This window comes from Prorops nasuta, unplaced genomic scaffold (genome assembly GCF_024137725.1).
Source record: "Prorops nasuta isolate Cenicafe-Biocafe unplaced genomic scaffold, Cenicafe_Pnas_1.2 PNAS00001, whole genome shotgun sequence".
Lineage (NCBI taxonomy): Eukaryota > Metazoa > Arthropoda > Insecta > Hymenoptera > Bethylidae > Prorops > Prorops nasuta.
In genome coordinates this window covers 8,035,669-8,057,466 of record NW_027116798.1, presented here as the reverse complement: position 1 = coordinate 8,057,466, position 21,798 = coordinate 8,035,669, and the positions used below count along the sequence as shown (strand labels likewise).

The window sequence follows — 21,798 nt, the reverse complement described above, 5'->3', positions numbered from 1 at the left end:
AGTAGAAGAGGAGAAAAAAGTATAGGAGGAGGAAGATATTGAGTCAAAGCAGACTAAGAGGGAAGAAGAAGAAGAACCACCACATTTCTATTTCTTTTACTATTAAATTTTTTATACAATAGTTTTTTTTTAAAAAGAACATGAGAAAAAAAGTAGAGGTTAAATAAAAAATTATTGAAAAAATATTATTGTAAATATTCCCCTTCCTATTTCATCAGGAGTAAACGGAAAGGAATCTAATACGTTTTGATTAAGAGATGTAACTCAATGTAGATTAGAGATAGATAAGGATTATTCGTACTGGAGAGCAATCTCGACTTCAGTAGTGTTTTTGACAGTAGACGATATGGATTCAAAAAAAAAAAATTAGTTTGCCAGACAAAAAAATGACATTATTGGATTATCAACAAACAGGAAAGCCTGTAGCAATCGTAAAGCCATTTAGGATTGTACAACAGCCAACACCGCAGTTAGTTGTACCAAATAGATGGAGACTTCTGCAGCAGCATCAACCACTTCGTATACCTTTAAATGGACCGCTGCAGTCTGATGCTGCTGGTGCTGCTGATACCGATCATCAACCTATACCACGTATTGTAAGCTGTGCAATATGCGGTCTACGTGAGCATTGGAGTCGTGATTGCATTTAACAGCCACCATCACCAATCGGTAAGAAAAGTTTAAACTCTTCTAACATTAAGTACTTCATGAAATTAAAATTTAAGACAAATAATAAATCATTTTCAATTTTTTAATCGCAGATTCTGCTGTTGCTGCTGCTGCAGTTTAGGAGCAATATTATTATTATTATTATTATTTGTATAATATTATTATTATTAAAAATATATAAATTTTAATTAAAAACTCCAACGATCGTTCAACTCGCAACCCCCATCTCCCTGCTCCTCACCCTTGAAATCACGCGAAAAATGATAAAACAATATTATTAACGTTCATCGTATCAGGATGCTAGTTAAAATATTGAGATCATCCAAAGTATGGACGAGGTAGTGGAAGATAGTAGTGAGATGGAAGAGGAGGATAATAACGTGTGGATAGCTATTGTGAGGTGGCGAAAGCTAATACGTATTGATAGAGAAAATAATAATACGTATTGTTAATATATTTCGTATTGAGCTTACATCTCTTCCATTCTCAGTCTACCGAGTTTGCTTAACGTGATAGTTTCTACAAAAAAAATGGGTGTAATTAAATTGTACAGATTATTTACTGAACAAAATATTGATAACATTCTAAATATGGATGAATCAGTGGAGGAAGAAGAAGAAGAAGTAGATTTGGAAGGAGATTGGGGTGAAATTGAAGACGAGGATAACAACGTGTTGACCGCAATTGTGAGAATGTTGAGGAAGAAGCTTCAGCGGCAACAATCCCCATCAAATCTCCAGTCCGATGGGGATAATGACGATAATGATGATCGTTTATCAGATTTTAGTAGTGAAATGGAGTGGGAGGGTATTGATATGGAGCAAGAAATTTCTCCAGAAAATATAATACGGTTCGACGAGGATGCTGTCGTTCTCCAGCTACTGTCCGATTCATCTACGGAGACTACCCACAATCGGTAAGAATCGATGAAAAAAAACAATTTTTTGACATGGAGTGCTTGGATAAGTAGTATAATAAATATTTTTCCTTACTTTTTTCTCGTTGATGATACCGCTCCTACTGCTACTGTCACTACCATCTGCCGCTATTTACTTAGAATAACAAATAAAAAATGATGTCAACATTTTTTTCCCAGTATTTATTTATTGTATAAATAAAACCTTCAAAATAAAAAATTATACTTCCTTTTTTTTCAACCTTACAAATTAGAATTTGCTTTTAGAGGTACAAAAAAAATATACGAGGATGCTAGTAGGTATCTATTGACATTGTCTTTAACTGCGTTCCACTTCTCGGAAAGGATGCTAATAAGTTTTGATAAAGAGAACACTAATATGTATTGATAGAGAGGAAAGAAAGGCATCAGATTAACTAAAAAATACGTGCGTAATCGGTCAGTTCATATTTCATTGGAAGATCGTTTTGCATCTGAGCGACTAGTGACGAAAAATTTTGAGATCATTTTAACGCTAGCAACGGTAGTGAAAAGAACAATGTTTTGTGATATACCGAAGAAGCAAGACGACGATTTGTGGGAGAATGCGGAGGTGGTGCAAGACATTGAGAATTATCCAGATTTTGCCGCCTTAGTTGAGCAACTTATGGAGATAACGAATGAAATGGAAGAACAAATGGAGGAAGAAGAGCAAGAGGAGGAAGAAAAGCAAGAGGAGGAAGAAGAGAAAGAAAACGAACGAGAGGAAGGAGATGAAGAGGTGGCGGAACCCTAAAAATCGCGTTGTGATTTTTGTAAGTATACTTGCTTTGTTAAAAAAAAATAGAGCTATTACTATGCGAAAAAGAAAAGTAACAACATGATTTCAATTATGTCTGAGGTGAGAAATATTGGCTACGCAATCGGAGACTTTCGTCACGGGAACACAAGCTGCGCAAATGGAGCCTGAGGTAGACCTTACTTCGACAAGGCAAAGTGGACCATTTTGATTCTAGATGGAAGAACGAATCAAAATGGTACGATTAGCAGCAGCAACGAGAATAACAACACGCAGAGCCCAGCTATCTCGCTGCAGATTTTTAGAAAAAACAAAATAAAAAAGTGAAGATTGTGAAAAATGTGTATTTTAAATAATAATAAAGTGGGTTTTTTATGCCGCAAGGCTTTTTCCCAAAATCTACGTGTATTTATACGTTCCCTCATTTCCTTTCATAATAAATTAGTTTTAAAATATGTGTTCTCTCTCTTATATCTCTCGCGTAAAGGGCTGGGACGTTTGGGTGGGGGGATCGAGAGGCTATCACGTGATCAATTTTCCCTCTTCCACCAGGGGTGTCATGATTTTCCCCCTCCGCCAGGGCAGCCACGTGCTTAATTTTCCTCCACCACCAGGGGTGTCACGTGCTTAATTTTCCCCCTCCACCAGGAATGTCACGTGATTAATTTTCCCCCACAACCATGGAGTGGGGGAAATCCCCCCACCCCCCTTCGCTAAGGAGTGGGGGCATTTCCCCTACCTCCCCTCCCTCCGCGGAACCCCGACCCACTCGCCGCCCGGTCCCAGAATCCTCCTAGCCACACTACTGTCATGAGATCGTCATTCGAAAATTCTTCGTAGATTGGACGAATATGTTCCTCCACTTTTTCGTCAATCAATCGAGCAGAATGTTTGAAGGATGCAAGACGATTCGTAGCTTCGGCTTTGTGCCATTCACACCAGCTGTCAGTGTTTGTCGGACAATTCTCGTGACGAGGAGATTCATCAGTTGAACAATAATGATCCAGCGTTGCCATCGCAGCTTTTTTTAAATCTTTGACAGAATGAATATTCCTTCGATTTGCTAAACCATAATATATTGTCAACTTTTTGATTAGACTCTCTGTTAGACGCTTTTTTCCTCCAAGCTTCTCTTCCTTCTTTTTATTTCGGAGTCGAGTACCCATGCGCTTTTGTACGTGTCCCACGCACACATTTTTTGTCACAGGATAATCATCACCATATGGATTCATTTTTACAATACCATTGAAAGTTTTCGAATTACCGTCGCCGATGTAATTCGTATACTTTACTCCAAAATTTTCAACAGATCTCAAGAACATCTCCACGATTGAATCTACCTCCATCTTCCCTGCTGAACCATCGTGATTTAAAGAGCATGATTCTTTATGATCATTATACCATTCTTCAAATTCTTCTTCGTCTAATATATTCTTTTGTAAAGCACATGAATGACAATATGCACTTTTTACAATAAGGTCGACTACTTTGCCAGAGTAATATGAAATGAGCGTTGTAACACCAAACAATGAAGTAAAACCTCGTTCTTTCCAGGATCCATCGCCAGAAACTTTCAAACAGTCAGCAGATCTATCATGTTCTATATTTTTTTCTTTCTCTTCTTTGACAGCTTTTGAACATTGATTTTGACGCTGTATATAAATGCTGCACAATTTGATCATACGTTGATTTTGCTAAACCTTGACATATATCCATAATTCCACAAAACACATTGATACCTTCTCATCCAACACCGAAAAGCCTCATAACAAAAACAATTCGTCTATTTATTTTGAATCCAGTGTTTATAAACGGTGCTGAATTTATTTCTCTATGACCACACATAAACGATAATACAATTTTGAAACCTAAGCCTCGATGTCCGCTCTCAGAAAATTATATATTTTGTTTGCAATATCTGCAAATTACGATATCAGAAATTGCAAAAAATACTGTGACAAACTCGATTATTCGATAGCAGTGAGTTGGATGCACAATGATGTTCTTGGTGCTAGCGGTGGCTAATTTTCTCTCAATACTACTTGTGTTGCACTTTGTAACGTCTGATTCTGTTGTGAATTGATTACCATGGAATTTTCGTTTCCGTGGTTTTGCAGCACGATTACTACTCGATTTGTCACTTTTCGGATAACTAGACATCATTATATTGAAGCGCACTCGTCAATAGTCAGAGCAGAATTAAACATTACGCCACAAACAGCTCTATAGGAAACAGGTACACACAGATTATATACCGATGACACATACTAAGGTTCAAAAGACGCTTCTATGAAAGCAAAATATTATTTCGAACAGCTGCTGAACCTCTTCAGGTATATAGTTTCGAGTTTAGAGACAAGGGGAGGAGCGCGCGCGTTTCAGTCTGACCGAGCACTGGCACTTGCTCGATGCCCCGCTGCGTTTAGTGCTGTATCTTCGGAAATACTGCGAATCCGACTCTATAACTTCGGATATATGTTCTTATACATATAAGGAATAGATTTAAGTAATTAAAAAAAATCGATTTTTTTAACGTTCTAAAGCAGGATACCCCCTTAAAGAGGAAGGATAAGGGCGGAAGAATAGTTATGTATTTTAAAATTAAAATTGTTTAGTTATTTGATAAATATATTATAATAGAGTAAACTTTTTATATCTTCATTATATGTTGAATTTTAGGAAGAATAGTTATGTATTTTAAAATTGTTTAGTCATTCGTTTTTTATTATATGTTCAATTTTATATTTAAAAGTATTTTTTCTATTCTCTTCATCACCTTTCATTTATACCATTCAGTAAAAAAAAATGAAAAAAGAGAAACTTGGTGAAATCTTGCCGTTGGGGGAGGGGGCAAAGATCTAGAGGCTTCCTATATACCCAGAATCCTCATAAGAGCATTCCCAGGGGGGGGGGGGGTAACATATAGTTCGTCTTAAGTATACCTAGTACCTTCATCCCCCAAACGCCTGCCTCCCTATAGCAAGACTCGGGACCAATGCTTGGGACATAGGGATTTCCTAGGAGGGGGAAAGGGTAACATATAATTTGCTTTCATTTCTGACGCGACAACTACGACTTAAGTGTATATACACTGCCGCTCAAAAGTCTGAATACACTACAGTGAAAATCGACCCATTCTTCAACTTTTATAACTTTCTTCCAAGAAATGGTATAGAAGTGTACGATGTTTCAATCAAAAGGTTATTTAAAGGTATTTCGATTGGTGTGTAATAAAATTAATTAAGGCTTTGTTTACATATTAAATCAGTAATAACTTAAAGATAAACAATTCAAATATTTGTCCATTTTGCAATTGCGCTCAGCATAGAAAAGAAAAATCATACTAATATTTAATATACAAGGTTTTGAAAATCTTTTCAATAGCTTTCGAATGAATCTAGGAAGAAATTGATATCTTTATTATTAAAAAAGTTATGACGGTTTTAATAAACAATTGTCAATTTCCACTACTTTCATATAACTTAGAAATCAATAATGTTACACAAAAACTAAAGGAAAAATTTGATATTTGGGCAAGAAATTACTATTACCCACTTTGATTATAAAATTTTTTGAAATAAGGATGTAAAACTCGAAAAATGGGTTGATTTTCACTTTACTGTATTTAAACTTTTGAACGCTAGTGTATATTAAAAGCATCCTAACTTTTTTAATAATAAAGATATCAATTTCTTCCTAGATTCATTCGAAAGCTACTGAAAAAATTTTCAAAGCCTTGTATATTAAATATTAATATGATTTTTCCCTTCTATGCTAAGCGCAATTGCAAAATGGACAAATTTTTAATTTGTTTATCTTTAAGTTATTACTGATTTAATATGTAAACAAGGCCTTAAATTGATTTTATCCTAACCAATCGAAAGACCTTTAAATAGCCTTTAGATTGAAATGTGGTATACTTCTATACCATTTTTTGGAAGAAAGTTATAAAAGTTGAAAAATGTGTCGATATTCACTGTAGTGTATTCAGACCTTTGAGCGGCAGTGTATATAACTACAATATAGCTAATTAGAGAAGTAATTTTCATGGGCGCACCCTAGCGGGAAAGATTCAAACTATCTGTTTTGTCTAGCTATTTCAGTACCCAAAAAAGAAAAAGTTCTATAGGTAACCGTCTGTAGTGGCGTGAGCCCTAGGGAATTAGTGGACTCGTAGGATAACTAACCATCAGGGCCCTAGGGTGATGTGAGAGGGGGAAGAGACTAAGAGAGAAAGAAAGAGAAAATGGAGTAACGCAGACATACAGCAAACCCTCCTCCTTAACGGGAATCCGTATACCGACATTACAGGGCAAAAACTATTTCGCATGCAGCGTCGTCATTTGTTGGCGGATTGTAAAGTAATTATAGGTTTTTGGAAATGCTAGAAAATTATCTACTGAAGTACGTTGGGCAAATTAACAAAAAATAAAAAAAAATTGTCTAAATAAATATATTAACATTATTGAGAAACAACTATTAAATCGCAAAATCCCCCAACGTACTTTACTCGATAATGTTCTTACGTTTCCAAAAAATCGACAAACATGCAAATCCGTCAAGAAATTATGATGCTGCATGTGAACTAAATAATGAAAGAATTTCGTGTTGGCGACTTCCCAAACACGAAATTCTTCTATTATTTATTTCGCATGCAGCATCGTCATTTCTTGACGGATTTGCATTTTTGTGCACTTTTTGGAAATGTAAGAACATTATCTAGTGAAGTTCGTTGGGGGAATTTGCGATTTATTTGTTGTTTTTCAACAATGTTAATGTATTTATTTAAACAAAAATTTTTTTTTCATTTTTTTTAATTTGCCCAACGTACTTCAGTAGATAATCTTCTGGCATTTCCAAAACCTACAATAACTTTACAATACGCCAACAAATGACGACGCTGCATGCGAAGCAGTTTTCGCCCTGTAATGTCGGTATTCGGATTCCCGTTAAGAAGACACTCCCCCGTAAACCCGCAACCCCCTCACCGCCCAGTAACCATATTCACACCCCCCTCCCTTCTCCCCCCTCACCCACACTTTCCCCTGCACACCCGCACCCACCTCACCACCCAGTTACCATACTCACGCTTCCCCCTCCCCCATCCCCCTCTCCAACCACCCCTCTTCCCTCCCTCCCCATCTTCCCCCCCCCCTTCCCTTACTATCCTGTCGTCGGAGCCCCCTAGTATATCTACTAAAGTCCTCTCCACAAATTTAAGCTGAACCGTTTCTGGAATGCCCTAGGTTGTATTGCGTAGGGATTCACTCTGTTCCAGCAAAGATTGTTCCTGGTTACTCCTTCATAGTCGAATTTGCTCTCATCTGAGAGAAGAATTATTCTGTCAGAATTCTGGCTCTTGGCTCTTCCTCCATGTAGCCACTGACATTTTGGGATGCGCTTTATGTAATCCGTACGCGCTGTAACTCAAACGCGGCAGATCTTGTACGGATGTTGCGAATCTCACCACAACACTCGAAAGACATTTGATATACACCGGGCTGTCTTTTTCAGGATGCTTTTCAATTTGTTAAATTTCTTCTTCAATCCTTTATGTGCTTGCATGTTCTCCGTCTTCCACCTTCATTAGATTGTAAAGTCCTGCTTTCGTGGGGCCGACTTTTACTGTTCACTAGAGTGATTTCAGAAAGTTACCGTTTCGGGCACTATACCTTCGGACTAGTATACCCGGGACCGGCAACGATTCGATTATTGGTAAAATATGATTCAGGGCTGATACTTACGTTTCGAAGAGGTTTTTGTCTGTCTAGCCGATAGGTGTGGGGTTGTGAAGGAATGTGTGACGAAAATAATTTTCTTAGGCAAAATTGTATAATTGTAGAATGAAAAAGCAATTATGACAAAGATAAACCTAATCTTAATAACTAAGATAAAGTTTACAAGTGTCGAACAGAATTGAGCAAATCGATTTTTATAGGAGAACAGTGTAGTTCGACTAAAAGAAGAAGTTATAATGATTTGAAATCTTAATTACTACTTTTGCTTAACCTAGGACTGGGCTTCTTAAGCCCAGGAGTGGGGGTGCGCATTGAGCTAAGGCGCATTATTTAGTTTCCCCACTATCTTGTTCGGAATTCAGCCTAGTGCAGTAGATTTGAGAACGTTATTGCTATAGTGTCTGTTTTGAGGGGCAGGGGGACGTTACAAGATATCAGGCACATCCCGATGTCTGAAATCGCTGAATAAAACGTGCGATTACTTTGCCATTAAACGTCGTAACTTTACATAGCGTTTTGTATAATTTATCACACCTGCTGCTTAACTTGCCCTACTACAATAATAATCTTCCACGATATCTGCCAAACATTTAGTTTATGAATGTTTTTTAACTTAATGTATTTTTTAAATAAACATTTATATGTAACAGTAAAATGTTGTTTTTAATTTCAGAAATAGCGAAAATAAAAAATAAAATATTTCCAAGAGTTGAAAATCATTTCAAGGAGAAGCATTGTTGTAATATTTACTTTGTTTGCACGCACACGCTTTTGTGATGAAATAGTTGGAGTGGGGCATAGATAGGAGTAGTTAGCAAAATGAAGAAGGCTGACACTAGAGTGTACGAAACTAATTATTAATTATTCTTTCTCTCTGTCTCTCTCTTCAGCCTACTTTAAACAGTTCAAAAATGTCAAATTAACCAATGTTTTGAAGAAACGTAGGTTAATACCTAATTTGTTTAATTTCGATAGTGTTTAAATGCAGAATCAGTGATAATATGCTTTTTGAAATTCATCGAGGGGCCACTTTGAAGCTTTTTCAAAAATTTATATGTAAAGGAACTTGGAGAACATTAAATGGGTAAGTTTAATTTTCTCTATCACCAATGCATTAATTTTAAATAATTCTCTTTAGCTTCGTTAGTAGAAAGAGAATGATCTGATGCATTGCCTATTAAATTATCAGTGCGCTCGCGCGACATCTTAACTTCTGATACTTTCCTTTTCATTGCGTCTTTTCGCTCTTTCCATCAATTCAGACAATGATACTTGTACTGAATTGAATTGGAATTATAATGAAAAGGATTTTGCTATTTTTTAAATTAATATAATAGCCAGATTATAGAAATAAATAGCAAATGTATTATCGTACTCGATCGATAATTTTTACATTTCTGCGAGGTGTTCATCAATTGTTTTTTCACTTTGTCCACTTTCTATTATGCAGTTAAAGTCGTTCGAAAAGGACCGAGAAAGGGTGAGTTTTAAATGGATATAAGTTTCAAACCCCTTGAACGATTCAAACGAAATTTTATACGTGCACTCGGGTTGTCACACCGAACCCCTAGTTACGAGAAAAGGCGGTAGTTTCGTTACACCATGTACATGTGAATTAGAGAATATCAAATAATCCAGACTTATAATATTAATTGCACCAAAGGTTGGAAGCGACAATAACTTTTCATACTGCGTTTGACAGTGACAGGTGCAAATTATTTGAAAATTCTCGCTGCAATCGTGATCTTCAATGGTTTCGTCTTAGAAAATCTTCTTCAGAGAGTATCCATTGGCATAGAATTAACCTAAACAAGAACGAACGAATGATTCTTACCGAGCGAAAAAGATAAGTATAGGCAATGACACAGATAGAAATAAGCCCTGGGACGCCTGGCTTGCCCGGCTATGTCGTATAATAGTCTCTCTCTCTCCCTCTTTCTCTCTCTTACGCATTGAAAGCGAGATATACTAACTACTAAAGTCATGTCGTCCCACTCCCCTCACTCCATCTAGCAATAGTGGAGTATATACAGTGATGGATCCCCAAACATGCGGTTCCTAAATGCATCGAGGGACGGTATTTCTTATGGTGATTGTACAAGTTGGATAATTTTTTATAACTCTATGTCCACTTCGGATTTAGTACTAAATTATAAAATTTAAGAGGAAAATCTTATATATTTATTTAAAAACTCTTAGTATTTATATTATTTCCTTATTATAACTGAGATAGTTTTAGCATATTACAATAATAGCATACATTACCTTTAATGCTGATTTTAAAACCACCACATTTCCAGGACTTTGAACCCAGGGCTCACCATCAACTTGAACTGGCATATCAGAATGCAAATGGATTTTAATATGGCCACCCTATAAAAAAAAAAAATTAGAAATTGATCAGTAAATACATTATAACAGGATTCGGAAATATTTGCACATTTCAGTTGTTTACTATAGTCACTAATAGGAAATCTCTATTAGTGACTATAGTAAATAGTTGAAATGTGCATATAATTCCGAGCCCTGTTCTTTGTGCTCTGTGTGTGCATGATAACTCAAATAATTATTAAATGGATTTCGCTGAAACTTTGAGGGATTGTTTCTTAACTAATACGTTTTTCATGAATATCTTATATATAATTTTTTAATACTAATAAAATGTTATTAGCAATAATTTATGAAAAAAACATGATTTTATTAAAAAAGCTTAATATTTTTTACAATTTTTGGATTTTTTTAGGTTTATGTAAAGCGTATTGGTATAAATTAATAATCTTTATTTAGTAAATTTGATTTAGAAGATTCTATCGACTTCCACACTGCACTGCGATTTTTATTAATATCCATCTTAAGGTACCATTACTCCATTAATAATAAATAGTACAAAAATAAAAAAATATCTTTGTTTAGTCTTTATGGTTATATATAATAATGTAAAATTAGAAATTAATTTGTCCATTAATTTCTAATAACAAAATTCGTGAAAAATAAGGGTTCTACGTATATTTTCTCCATTAAATAGCCACATCAAGTAACATGGTAGTGTTACGCGGCAAGTGAGTCGCGCGCGCGCGTGACACTACCTACTTTTCGCCAAGATTGAACCAAACTATACCTAAATTTTTTCCGATGGATATAATTTCCGATCGGTTCATTTAAGGAAAATTCGAATGAAACTTTTAATATATAAATCGAGTCTAAGCTTTTGAATGAGAATATAAACGTTTAAATCGGTTTACTCAATGCTGAGATATAATGATAGAGCAATTACGATTAGCTTTTATACTTTCAGCTTTTCTTCTTCTTCCGAACGAATATTGTTGTATCGCTCGGAAGTCTTACTCTTTCACATTGGAAGCCTATCCCTGGCATTTTCTGTCCTTCTCCCCCACTCTTCCGACTTAGTTCGAATATATTGGTGCTATAAGCATGATGCCAAACGCAGACGCAACGCAATGATATGTACAGAGTGTTGTATATTGTGAAAATTTATGTTGCATATTATTTTACTCGAATAAAATAAAAATGAGTTAAGTTTAGTGTGGTATGGGACTTGCAGGTAGTGAAAAAGTAAGTATTATCACATTTTCTGCTCATACACCAGTATTTTTATTACATTTTTATAATTGATTAACAGTCAACATATTGTTAAATTAAGCAACAACAAGCAGTGGATGAGATAAGAATAGTAGAAGTAATCAATTTGGATCTAGCAGCTGAATAAATTGAGTCTGAGCCATATGTTGATATTAGAGAATTAATTCATTTAGACGATGCTATGAAGTTTGATGAATAGAGAGTTGGACCAAACGAAGGCCTTGTATTTAGAATGGAGTGACATCTATAAAATTCAGAGACAAAGATATTAAAATTTATAAATGCATATTTAAATTTTTAAAGATATATTTTGTTTTATTAATTTTAAATATTTGGTTGAGAATTCCGTTTAGCTGGAGGAAAAATTAAGAGATGTAGTTGACGAATACATAATCTTTGATTATTCTAGCCAAATTGAACTTTACACACATATGACAGTCATACGCTAACCGATTAACATGCTACAGAATCTAAATTTTCATATATAGCTGGTGTATTTTTAATAGATTATCTATTTATGATGGAGCTGAGAGTTTTTATCTGCCACTATGGTTGCTTTTAGCGTTATGATAAATTTTAAAATACTTCATGTAATTATTTAAAGCAAAGTAGATTTATTATCAAAGAGTGCAAGAAAAATTTATGGTTACTTAAAGCCTAATTCACATAGTTTATTGGCAGATATGAGTAATTATTCTTGGAATGTAAGATATTTTTTGAAATTGACAGAAGCTCTTGGTAGGCTGTTTGATGATTTTAGCTTACTTCATTTTTATCCATTAAATATCAAAGATGAGGAATGTATAGCAGATATTAAACTTATATGCAGTAGATAATATTATACAGTATGGAGAAGATACAGATGTCAAAACACAAGACTTTGATGAATCTATAATGAAAATGAGCGATAGTGCAAATTATTATAGAATTAATATGTAACATATCAAACAATTTAGCTACATATTTTTTTATATAATTCAGACAAACTTTGAGACTAAAGCTACGTAATGCTACCAGCAAACTTAAAATTGATAAAAACTCTCATGGTACATTCTGTAAATTTATTCTTACACAAACTTATTTTGCAAGACAAAGAATTGTTCAATTTATTTACCTAATTAATCTCTTTTACAGTAATAGATTAAATGCTAAAATTGCAATGAGCTATACAGTTTCTCACTTAAGGTTTCACCAACTGGACCAAACGTGATATTAAGTAGTTTATAAAGCAAACGAAATGTGTGGTAAGGATGGTATCGAGAACATGGCCAAACAGGACGAGGGTAAAACGCCCGAAGAAGATATGGAGTATTCAGCAGTATTCTGGGAATGTTGTCACGAGCTTCAGGACATTGACAGGGTTATGACTCAGATAGAAGGCGGTGAAGTCAATATTCAGCGACGAGTCGGCATAAAGAAAGCCCTAGACACCAAAATGGCTTGATATAGGTCTCCTTTCCATCAGTTTAGGATAGTCTATAGGAACATCTCTATGGATCGTCAGAAGACCGGATGAAAAGACCGGCGCCCATTCAAAAGTCCAAGCCGACCAAGCAAGCAAAGCAGGACTGTGCCATGTAACTTGGTACCTTGAGACGAGGAGAAGTGGGCACAGACACTCCTATTAAAGGTGAACTGTCTAGTCTCCTCAGGAGGGGGAAATATGAGAGTAAATCGGGCTTGGGTCGTCGCGCAAGGCGGACATAGAACACATTGGTTCACCGATGAGTATGTCAGTATGCGTGCGGTGAGCTTGCTCCCTACGCAACGCACACATTGTATGCTATCGATGCATAGGGGACCTCTGCAGGTATGGCAGGTTTCTGTCGCATGCAGAGTGCCACCGCTAACTACATGGCAACGCTCATGGCACCCTGGGCTTGGGCATTGCGGGGATGCACCACCCTGACAGTCCTCTACAGCAAAAGATCCTGATAATGTTCTCGTCTCCTCAATACCCCTTGCGTGTGTGAGTGGGTGGGGTAAGGAGAGTGTCTACTGTCGCGAGGCTCAAGCTACCTGTAAGGGACCCTACCCTCTGTAACGTAGGGGTCAGCTACCTTGCCGAACCAAAGTAGATCGCATGCGTCCGTGTGCAATACCGGTAGTATTGCACATTGCTGACGCCCGGACTTTTTTTCCGGATATGCGTCAAACTTTGGGCGTCGGCCGTGGATGTGGAGACTTTTTGGTTGTCATGTGTCGAAAAATCTTGGCGCTACTGACGACACATGACCTATTAAGCCTCTTACATATATGCGAGTTCCGCGACCCTCAAGTTGAGTCTTATTCCTTGCAAGCTTATCCGCTGCCGCATCATTCGCGTTCCAAGGTCGTAACTCTAGTGTTCGTTCCACGGGAGCAGAATACTCCACCTTATTCTAATAAACCTCTTGCCCAGTCGCCGTGTACTGGTAGTTAAGTCTAGTAATATTCAATCCGAAACAAGTCGTGTAGTAATCATCGTGAGTGTGCATCTTTCAGTCGTGCCTAACACGTACCGTTCTGAAAGATAACAACAACTACTACGAAATGATCATAGTTAATTAGTGCGAGTAACCCACAACCATAAAAGAGTCTAGTCTCTCCAATAGTTGTGACGAATAGTAAATAAACCTGCGAATGCTGTTGCAGCATAACTAGCGTTTACTGTAAGTACAATTGTAATATCTGAAAATACATAGTTTTGTGTCAAATCTGCAGTTCCAACGTATGTTTATACATAATATCATTCACCCCGAATCTTGTCAACTCAATGCATTCTTACCGCTCGGAGTGTAATATTTTAGTTCATTGTACTGTGAGTCGCAAAGCTCAATCGGCGTTTCTACTGACCCAGACTGTAGTGTCAAGTCAGCCGAAACTCGTCCGATAGGCGGCTACGACTTCCCAGTACGTAACAGTGTTTACAGGAATCACTTCCCTCCGAAATGTAGAGGTTTTCACCAATTCTGCCATATTCTACTAGGACATCTCCTACAGGAATAAATGCCCTTCCACAAACAACTCTAGTCCCCAGGTGGAATCTAGATCTATCCCCACCTTCTGGACCCATAGGGATATCGTCATTTGGGAGAGGAGAAGAGCCTTTAGCGAATTTACTGACTTCGATACCCTCTACTCAAGAAAAAGGTTTCACCGATAAATCTACCTTGAAGAAAAACATGACACGGACATCACCAGAGGAAGATGAGACACCGCGAACCCAAAATCTCGCTACAGCCGTTCTAGAAGAATTTAAAAGCTTCTTTATAAAACTTCGCCCTGCCAACAGAGGCATCCATTTGGGTGATTTAGCCGGTAATTGGCCCAGTCCACAAAAATACTCAAGAAAAACCAGTCGTTGCTGTCATGGAGCACGAAATAGCCGTAAGCCATAGTTACTTACTGGAATCAGGCCTTTGCCTTCACAGGATCTACCTATTCCAACTCAACAAGCGTCGTGGCCACTAGAATTACATCCCGCACTCAGATCACGAAGAATAGAATCCCCTGAAGATCACCGACAGTCTGCCCTTCATCAAAACAAACAAGCAAGAGATCAATTCGGGATGACCTATCGACATGCATCCTTCTCAGATGAGTCTTCTTCAAACACCACAGAGAGCCAGTCAGATAACTCCAGTGAATTATCAACGAGCGGCCATCGATGTCGGCCCCGCTTAAGGAGGATAGCCAGAGGAAATCGAGCGATAGATGCTCTGCATAAATGGAAGATTTCCTATGTGAATGAACGAAAGGAAAATGCCTGCTCTGTTCTAGGAAGTCTAGATCGATGCTGACAAGGATCAGGGCTACCCCATAGCGATCTTCTTAGGGTACTACCTGTAGTAGTATCCGGAGAAGCTGAGAAATGGCATTGGTTGGAAGGGCAATACTGCCGCATTTGGGAAAACATTGAAAAAAAGTTTCAACAACGATTCGCTTCAAAGGAGTCTCAAAAATGGATTAAGGAACAAGCCTACTCACGCCTCCAAGGAGAACAGGAAGGAATCCAGGAATTCGTAGAGAACATGGAAACAATATTCTTCTACTTAAGGGGGAAGCCTCGTGTAACACCATGAAAAATTAGCAAATTTTGGGATTTTTTTGGGGGTAAGGGAATATATAATCGAATTGGTATTTTTGCTGTTGATTGTATGTATTCTCAAAAGTATTATCATATTTTTTTTTTACTTTAGTTGAGTTGCAAAAAAAGTTATTTAACTTTAATGTTAAAGCTTCCGCAAGAACATCCTCAAACGGCGTGACGTGTAGCTTCCCTGAAAAGCCAAAAATTCATGTTTCTCCTTTAATACTAAAATCCTAATAAAAACCCCCTATGGGTGAACCTCGTTTCATCGAAAAACATGATAATATAAACATAAGTATCAACTGTGAAAAATAAAGTCTGATTTTGATAAATGTCATTATCTACTTTTATATGTACTTGCCGTCGAGACACTACCGTGTCTCTTGATTTTTTGCTCATCTTTAAAACAGATTACTAAATACTGATTCGTAAAATATTTTTAATTTGAGTGTTATGTACACAAAATAAACGTACATAACCCTTACTACAATAAACAATACATTATTAATATTATTAATATTACTATCATTTAAAAACGTAATTAATAAATCTAAATCTATTATAAATATATTAAAATATCAATAGCCTCATTGTAAAGGAGAAATATTCCTAAAAGCGACAAATTCCTAAGTGTAACACGAACCGCTTGACGCAGTTCGTTCACATTGCAGCCAAGGCTAAGTCCCGACACGTGGCCAATGCACTTCGACGGCAGTCGAACGTTCTAGAACAATGACGCATTTGACCATCGGGACCCACAAATATTACCATATAAGGTAATGTTTGACGCTGCACTTTGAGGGTAAGAGCCCCAAATGTGCAGCCCCAAAAATCAGTTTGAGTCTACAGCTAAAAGGAACCAGTCGAATCTTTTAGGACCTTCAGTCCTCCTACCTCTTAGACTTTTCTAGGCAATCCTTTGCCTCTTAAGTACACTATTAACTAGCTCATAGCTCTTGGATAACGAATTGTATTGAAAGAGACATTGTAATAATTCTTAATAAATCTTTATTATACACAAATTTCTTAAGTTTGTCGTGAATCTGCGAACGAACCACAACATTGAGGTTCATCTATAAGGGAATTTTATTACCTTTAAAACAGAAAAAAAGTTTTTAAGTCGGTTGAGAACTTTTCGAGTGCTTCACGCCAATTCGGAAAAACTGGTTTTGAGAAAAACGCGTTTAAAGTTTCCAGTAGAAAAGAGACTCTCACCTGACGGATGATAACAGAATCGATAACTGTTGAATATAACAAATATTTTGTCCAAACTTATATGAAATATAGTCTCAGACAATGTATGAAAACAAAGTTTGACCGTATACAAAAATAATGGGAGCTATTGTTTCTAGTGGAACAGTACGCTTCGCAAGCAATATTATTGCATGACGAACAACTACAAAAATTTCTCTAACTATGTACTCAGTACGAATTTTAATGTAATATTTTAAAGGTAATATCTTTAGGCTATGTACTATCCATATATGAACAAAAGCGATTTTAAAAACTTATTACACGAGGCTCTTCCCTTAAAACCTCCCCTCAGTGAGAAGAAATGTTTGTCTATCATCTATGATAACTTACTGCCGGCATACACCAGGTATTTCCTTAGGAGTGAAATCACTTCTCGCCGAATGTTGGTCCGCATTGGTCAGGAGCTTGAACAACAGTAGGCAAAAATTAAGAACCGTCAAAGCAATACTGCCCAAACAGGAATCATACCTGTTCCTAGCGCAATCTATGCCCCCCCCCCCTTAAAAACCACCAATAAGTGTTCTCTGCTCGAGGAAAAGGAAAAAGTAGAAACAAAACCCAAGGTTAACGAAGAACCTACCTAGCAAACCTACTAAAAACTCAATGTCAAAGAGTTCCACAGATACGTCTTTAAAAAGTGACACAGCATTTACTTGTATGAGAGAAATTAAAGTTTGAAAGAAGAAATCGGGAGGGCCCGGAAAAAGGCCAAAGAACCAAGGCGCTCCAGTTGTAATCCCGATACCAATTACCTCACAGGAAATGCAATAATATATGGTGATACCACCTTTACCACTAGGTGCGTATAGATGGCGATTAGTCTCGACTTTAACGACTACCACGGACACTCAGACCCTTTCTACCATGTCTACCGCTCTCTACACTCGGTAAACAGTTGCTGCCATAAATATCGACAGCTCGGTCATTGAGCTCCAGAGCGTCCCTTTCCATGAAGTCCTCGAATGTCCATTTCTATAATACCATTAGATATGGCAGTCAAAACCAACCACCGAGAAAACGCCAGTGGTGGCAAGCGACAGGGGCCAGCGCTACCTCAAGCGAACCATCTGGGCCTTATAACTTAAGGTAGTAGTCTAGTAAATCGACCGATTTTGCAAGGTATTCTTCGGGAATTTTTTTGACTACTTAAAGGAAGTGCAAAAACTCTCAAAATTTTATATGTTATTACTACTATATAGAATTATACAAAAAAATATATTTTTTTTAATTTTTACGATATTTTATATAAATTATATGGGTTCAAAGAATGTGAAAAAAAATAATATGTGCTGCTGGCCCGTGAGGTATCTCCAGTTTGGGTAATCGAAAATAAAAAAATGCAATGGATTATTGTTCAGTAGGATTGTCATTCTGGCAGGTACTAGAAAAAATTAATTTGGTTGAAAAATAATAAAATGGCGGACTTCGAAAGAAAAAGATACAATTTTTTAGTGTAAATTGGGCTGTAAATTGAAAAGTAATGAATGAAAAACGTTGATTCTAGTACCCGCCAGAATTACAGATGTGTAAAACAACCTGTAAAAATTGCAGCCCGATCGGTTCAACAGAAATTCTGTTATGCCTCGGGCCGACCGAGAAAACGTGGTTTCGAGAAAAACGCGTTTAAAGTTTGGCTAACAGAACTTTCATCCTCACACTAATCGTCGATCCCCGGTGCGTGCAACAAGCTTTAGGTCTCTTCATAGGTGTCAAACGCGGGTATATCTGGTTATATTCTTTCGTATATCAAAAAGTATACGAAACTTCAAGGAAATATAAAGGTAATGAGTCATAATAGTGAGGAATAACCGTTAGCAGCTGTCGTGCACCTTACAGCGTTCAATTATGCGGCGTTCTCGAATATATGTTATATCTTTGTTAATATTTTGAATATCGGTTTAAAATTTATACACCATATTCTCATGTTGGTATACTATCGAAATATGAAAAAAAAATTTTCGACCCAAACAACTAGACTACTACCTTAAAGAAGATCCCTTTGGAACTAGGATCACCCTAACACAAAATTGTAAGGAGCGAATAAGTGCAACCAAATAGGGACTACTCTTACGAAAAACAGGATAACCCTTCTGAAGGAATCCGCCTTAGTAATTTGATTTTAAAGAAAGAAAGATGTTTGCAATTTGAAGCTGCATTATCGGGAGGAGCTGAAGATTCGTGCCTGGATCGGCGATCATCCAATTGAAGAAGGGGCTCGTCAAAATCACAAGCGCGATATCAGGAAAGTAATGAAGACAGCAGCGTGTCCCCTATAAATAATGAAATAGGTAGATTTAGAACAGATTTTTTTTTATTGCATTCATACTTCCTGTCACATATTGTACTATTATGGTTTTTATTTTCTATTTAGCAGGGAACGGGTAAGGAAGAGACAACTTTACGTCATGGTTTTCCTTTTAGGCAAGGACATTTATTTTTATGTGCAACTACGATCTCGTTGCCCGCTTGATCCGCACTGTTCGTCTCTTGCTTTTTCAACACTTCGGCAGATTTCGTCCCTATTCGATACCAATCGTAGATTTTCCCTACTCCGAGGACTTAAGCTTCAAAAATCGATTCTAATCCTACACTCGGCCGTCCTGTATATGCATTCGGCTTCGAATGCTGCTTTACGTTATCGTGTCTGCTTCCTCGGTTTCGTCAGATTCTTCTCCGTTATCATCTACCCAAGACTTTATGTGGTCCGCTACAGAAGATGTTTGTGCTGATTCCTCGCTCGAACCGATTTTACGAACCATGTAACGGTCGTTACGCATGGTTTTGGTTATTTCGTACGGGCCCAGATATTTTGCTGCTAACTTCAGACCTGGTGCTTGTTGAGTACGCCTGATAGCGACTAAATCTCCTTCTTGATATGCACGTGCTTCCTTTTTTTTTATTATAATTTTTTCGGTTTTTTTCTTGTAGCTTCTGGATTTGTTTAGCAGCTGTAGTTCGTATTTTGTCGCGTTGCTCTTGATAGGTGTCTGTCCATTCCTGCTCTAATAATTATCAAATTTAAGATTGGTCGTTTAACCTCATGGGTACACCTAGAAATAAGTAGAAAGGAGTTGTGCAAATTCCTCGGTGTACTAAGGAGTTTAGATACTGTTGTGCCATATTTAAGTACTGGAACCATTCCTCTTGTTTTTGGGCGGATAATTTCGTTAATAACGCGATTAACATTCTGTTGAACCGCTCCAGTTGTCCGTTGGCTCGCGGTATCCCTATCGTCGTTAGGGAATGCTGGATGTTTTCATTTTTGCAGTAGTCTTTGAAATCATTAGAGGTAAATGCAGACCCATGTTTGGAAATTATCTTTCTAGGATTGCCGAACACCGTTGATTGTTTCTTCAATCTGTCAATCACTTCCTCTGCTGTTGTAGATTTCGTCAAATATAGCCAGATGAATTTACTGAAGCTATCGATAACCACCAGTATGTGCTTAGACGCTTTTCTTGTAGTCGGTAATGGGCCAAGGTGATCCACATGGTAAGTATCTAAGGGGACATTTCCCTTATCGATTGGGCACAGGAATCCTTCACGTTTTCCCTTTGGTTTCTCTGCTAAAAGACAGTCGATGCAGTTATGAATTATTTTCTCGGTTTTGGCTTTCAGGTTAGATATAAAGTAATCTCGTTTAATAATTGCCTCTGTTTTAGCCACCGAGAAATGTCCTTTCTCATAAGCACGCCTAATAATTCCGGCACTCATTGCGTCAGGTACGACTAATAAAATTTCGCCCTCATGTTCCTTAAAGAGTAAGTCGTTCCGTACGACAAAACCAGCCATTTTTCCGACTTGTGTCAATTCTACAATTTTATTAATTTTTTTGTCACTTCGTTGAGCTTTTCTAAGTCGCGCGGTAATCGAATCATCGGTCTCTTCGATTAGCAAACACATAGGTAGCGCGTTTCTACTCAACGCGTCTACGTGGGCCATGCTACTTCCAGGTCGGTGTTCCAGAATATAATTAAAATCTTCTAAGTAGAGCGCCCATCTTGCAATCCGTGCACACAAATCTCTCTTTCCCATGGTGACCGTATATGCACGACAATCCATAACTATTTTAAAAGGAATGTGTACTAAATATATGTGGAATTTTATAGCAGCATTAACGATGGCTAAAATCTCCAGCTCGAAGCTACTATATTTTTCTTCAGTTGGGGTCGTGTTTTTGCTCCAATAATACACCAGGTGCATTTGCCCATCATTATTGCCGCGCTGCATCAAAATCGTACCGTATCCTTGTGCAGATGCGTCGGTGTGCAATTCCGTTTCTGCTCCAATTTTTTATAATTTTAACAGCGGTCCCTTGATTAATATACCCTTTAATTGGTTAAACGCTCTATTTTCTAATTCGTTGAAGTAGAATTGGATCCCTATTCGTAACAGGTTCGTCAGAGGCCTCGCTATCACTGAGTAGTCTGGAACGAATTTTCTGAAGTAGCCCGTCAGTCCCAGGAACTGTTGTAGGTTCCATACATTTTTAGGCACCGGAAAATTCTGTACCGCCTCGGTTTTGCGTTCGGTCAGTCGGACACGTCCATTCTCAATTATATGGTCTAAATATTCAACGGTCTTTTCTAACAACTTGCATTTTCTCCAATTAAAATTAAATCCATGGCAGCTTGCGACACTCAATACTTTCTCAAGTTTTTCAAATCCAATCTTCTGATCAGCTTAGGGTATGATAAGATCGTCCATATAGAGTAGTACAGTGTTGTCTCGGACTAGGTCTTTAAAGATGACGTTTATAAACTTTTGAAAT

The 21,798-nt window shown here is 37.2% G+C and overlaps 2 protein-coding genes and 1 pseudogene across 2 annotated transcripts in view; 1 reads left to right on the top strand and 2 right to left on the bottom strand.

Moving 5' to 3' along the window:
- The window catches only part of LOC136774330 (diacylglycerol kinase theta), a 2,104,019-nt gene that overhangs the window by 167,377 nt on the left and 1,914,844 nt on the right, over positions 1-21,798 (bottom strand). The window contains exon 17 of the mRNA XM_066728589.1: positions 10,367-10,474. Coding sequence (XP_066584686.1) covers positions 10,367-10,474 — 108 coding nt within the window. The remainder of the gene's footprint in view (positions 1-10,366; positions 10,475-21,798) is intronic.
- LOC136774458 (uncharacterized) lies at positions 3,077-3,709 on the bottom strand. Its single transcript, XM_066728761.1, has one exon. It carries the CDS (start codon positions 3,707-3,709, stop codon positions 3,077-3,079), a length of 633 nt encoding a protein of 210 aa, XP_066584858.1.
- Positions 11,651-12,911, top strand: LOC136774448 (GPN-loop GTPase 3-like; annotated as a pseudogene).

What these genes read in the sequence shown, in the direction of transcription:
- LOC136774458 (XM_066728761.1), bottom strand. Translation starts at nt 3,709, where the DNA reads ATGGAGGTAGATTCAATCGTGGAGATGTTCTTGAGATCTGTTGAAAAT.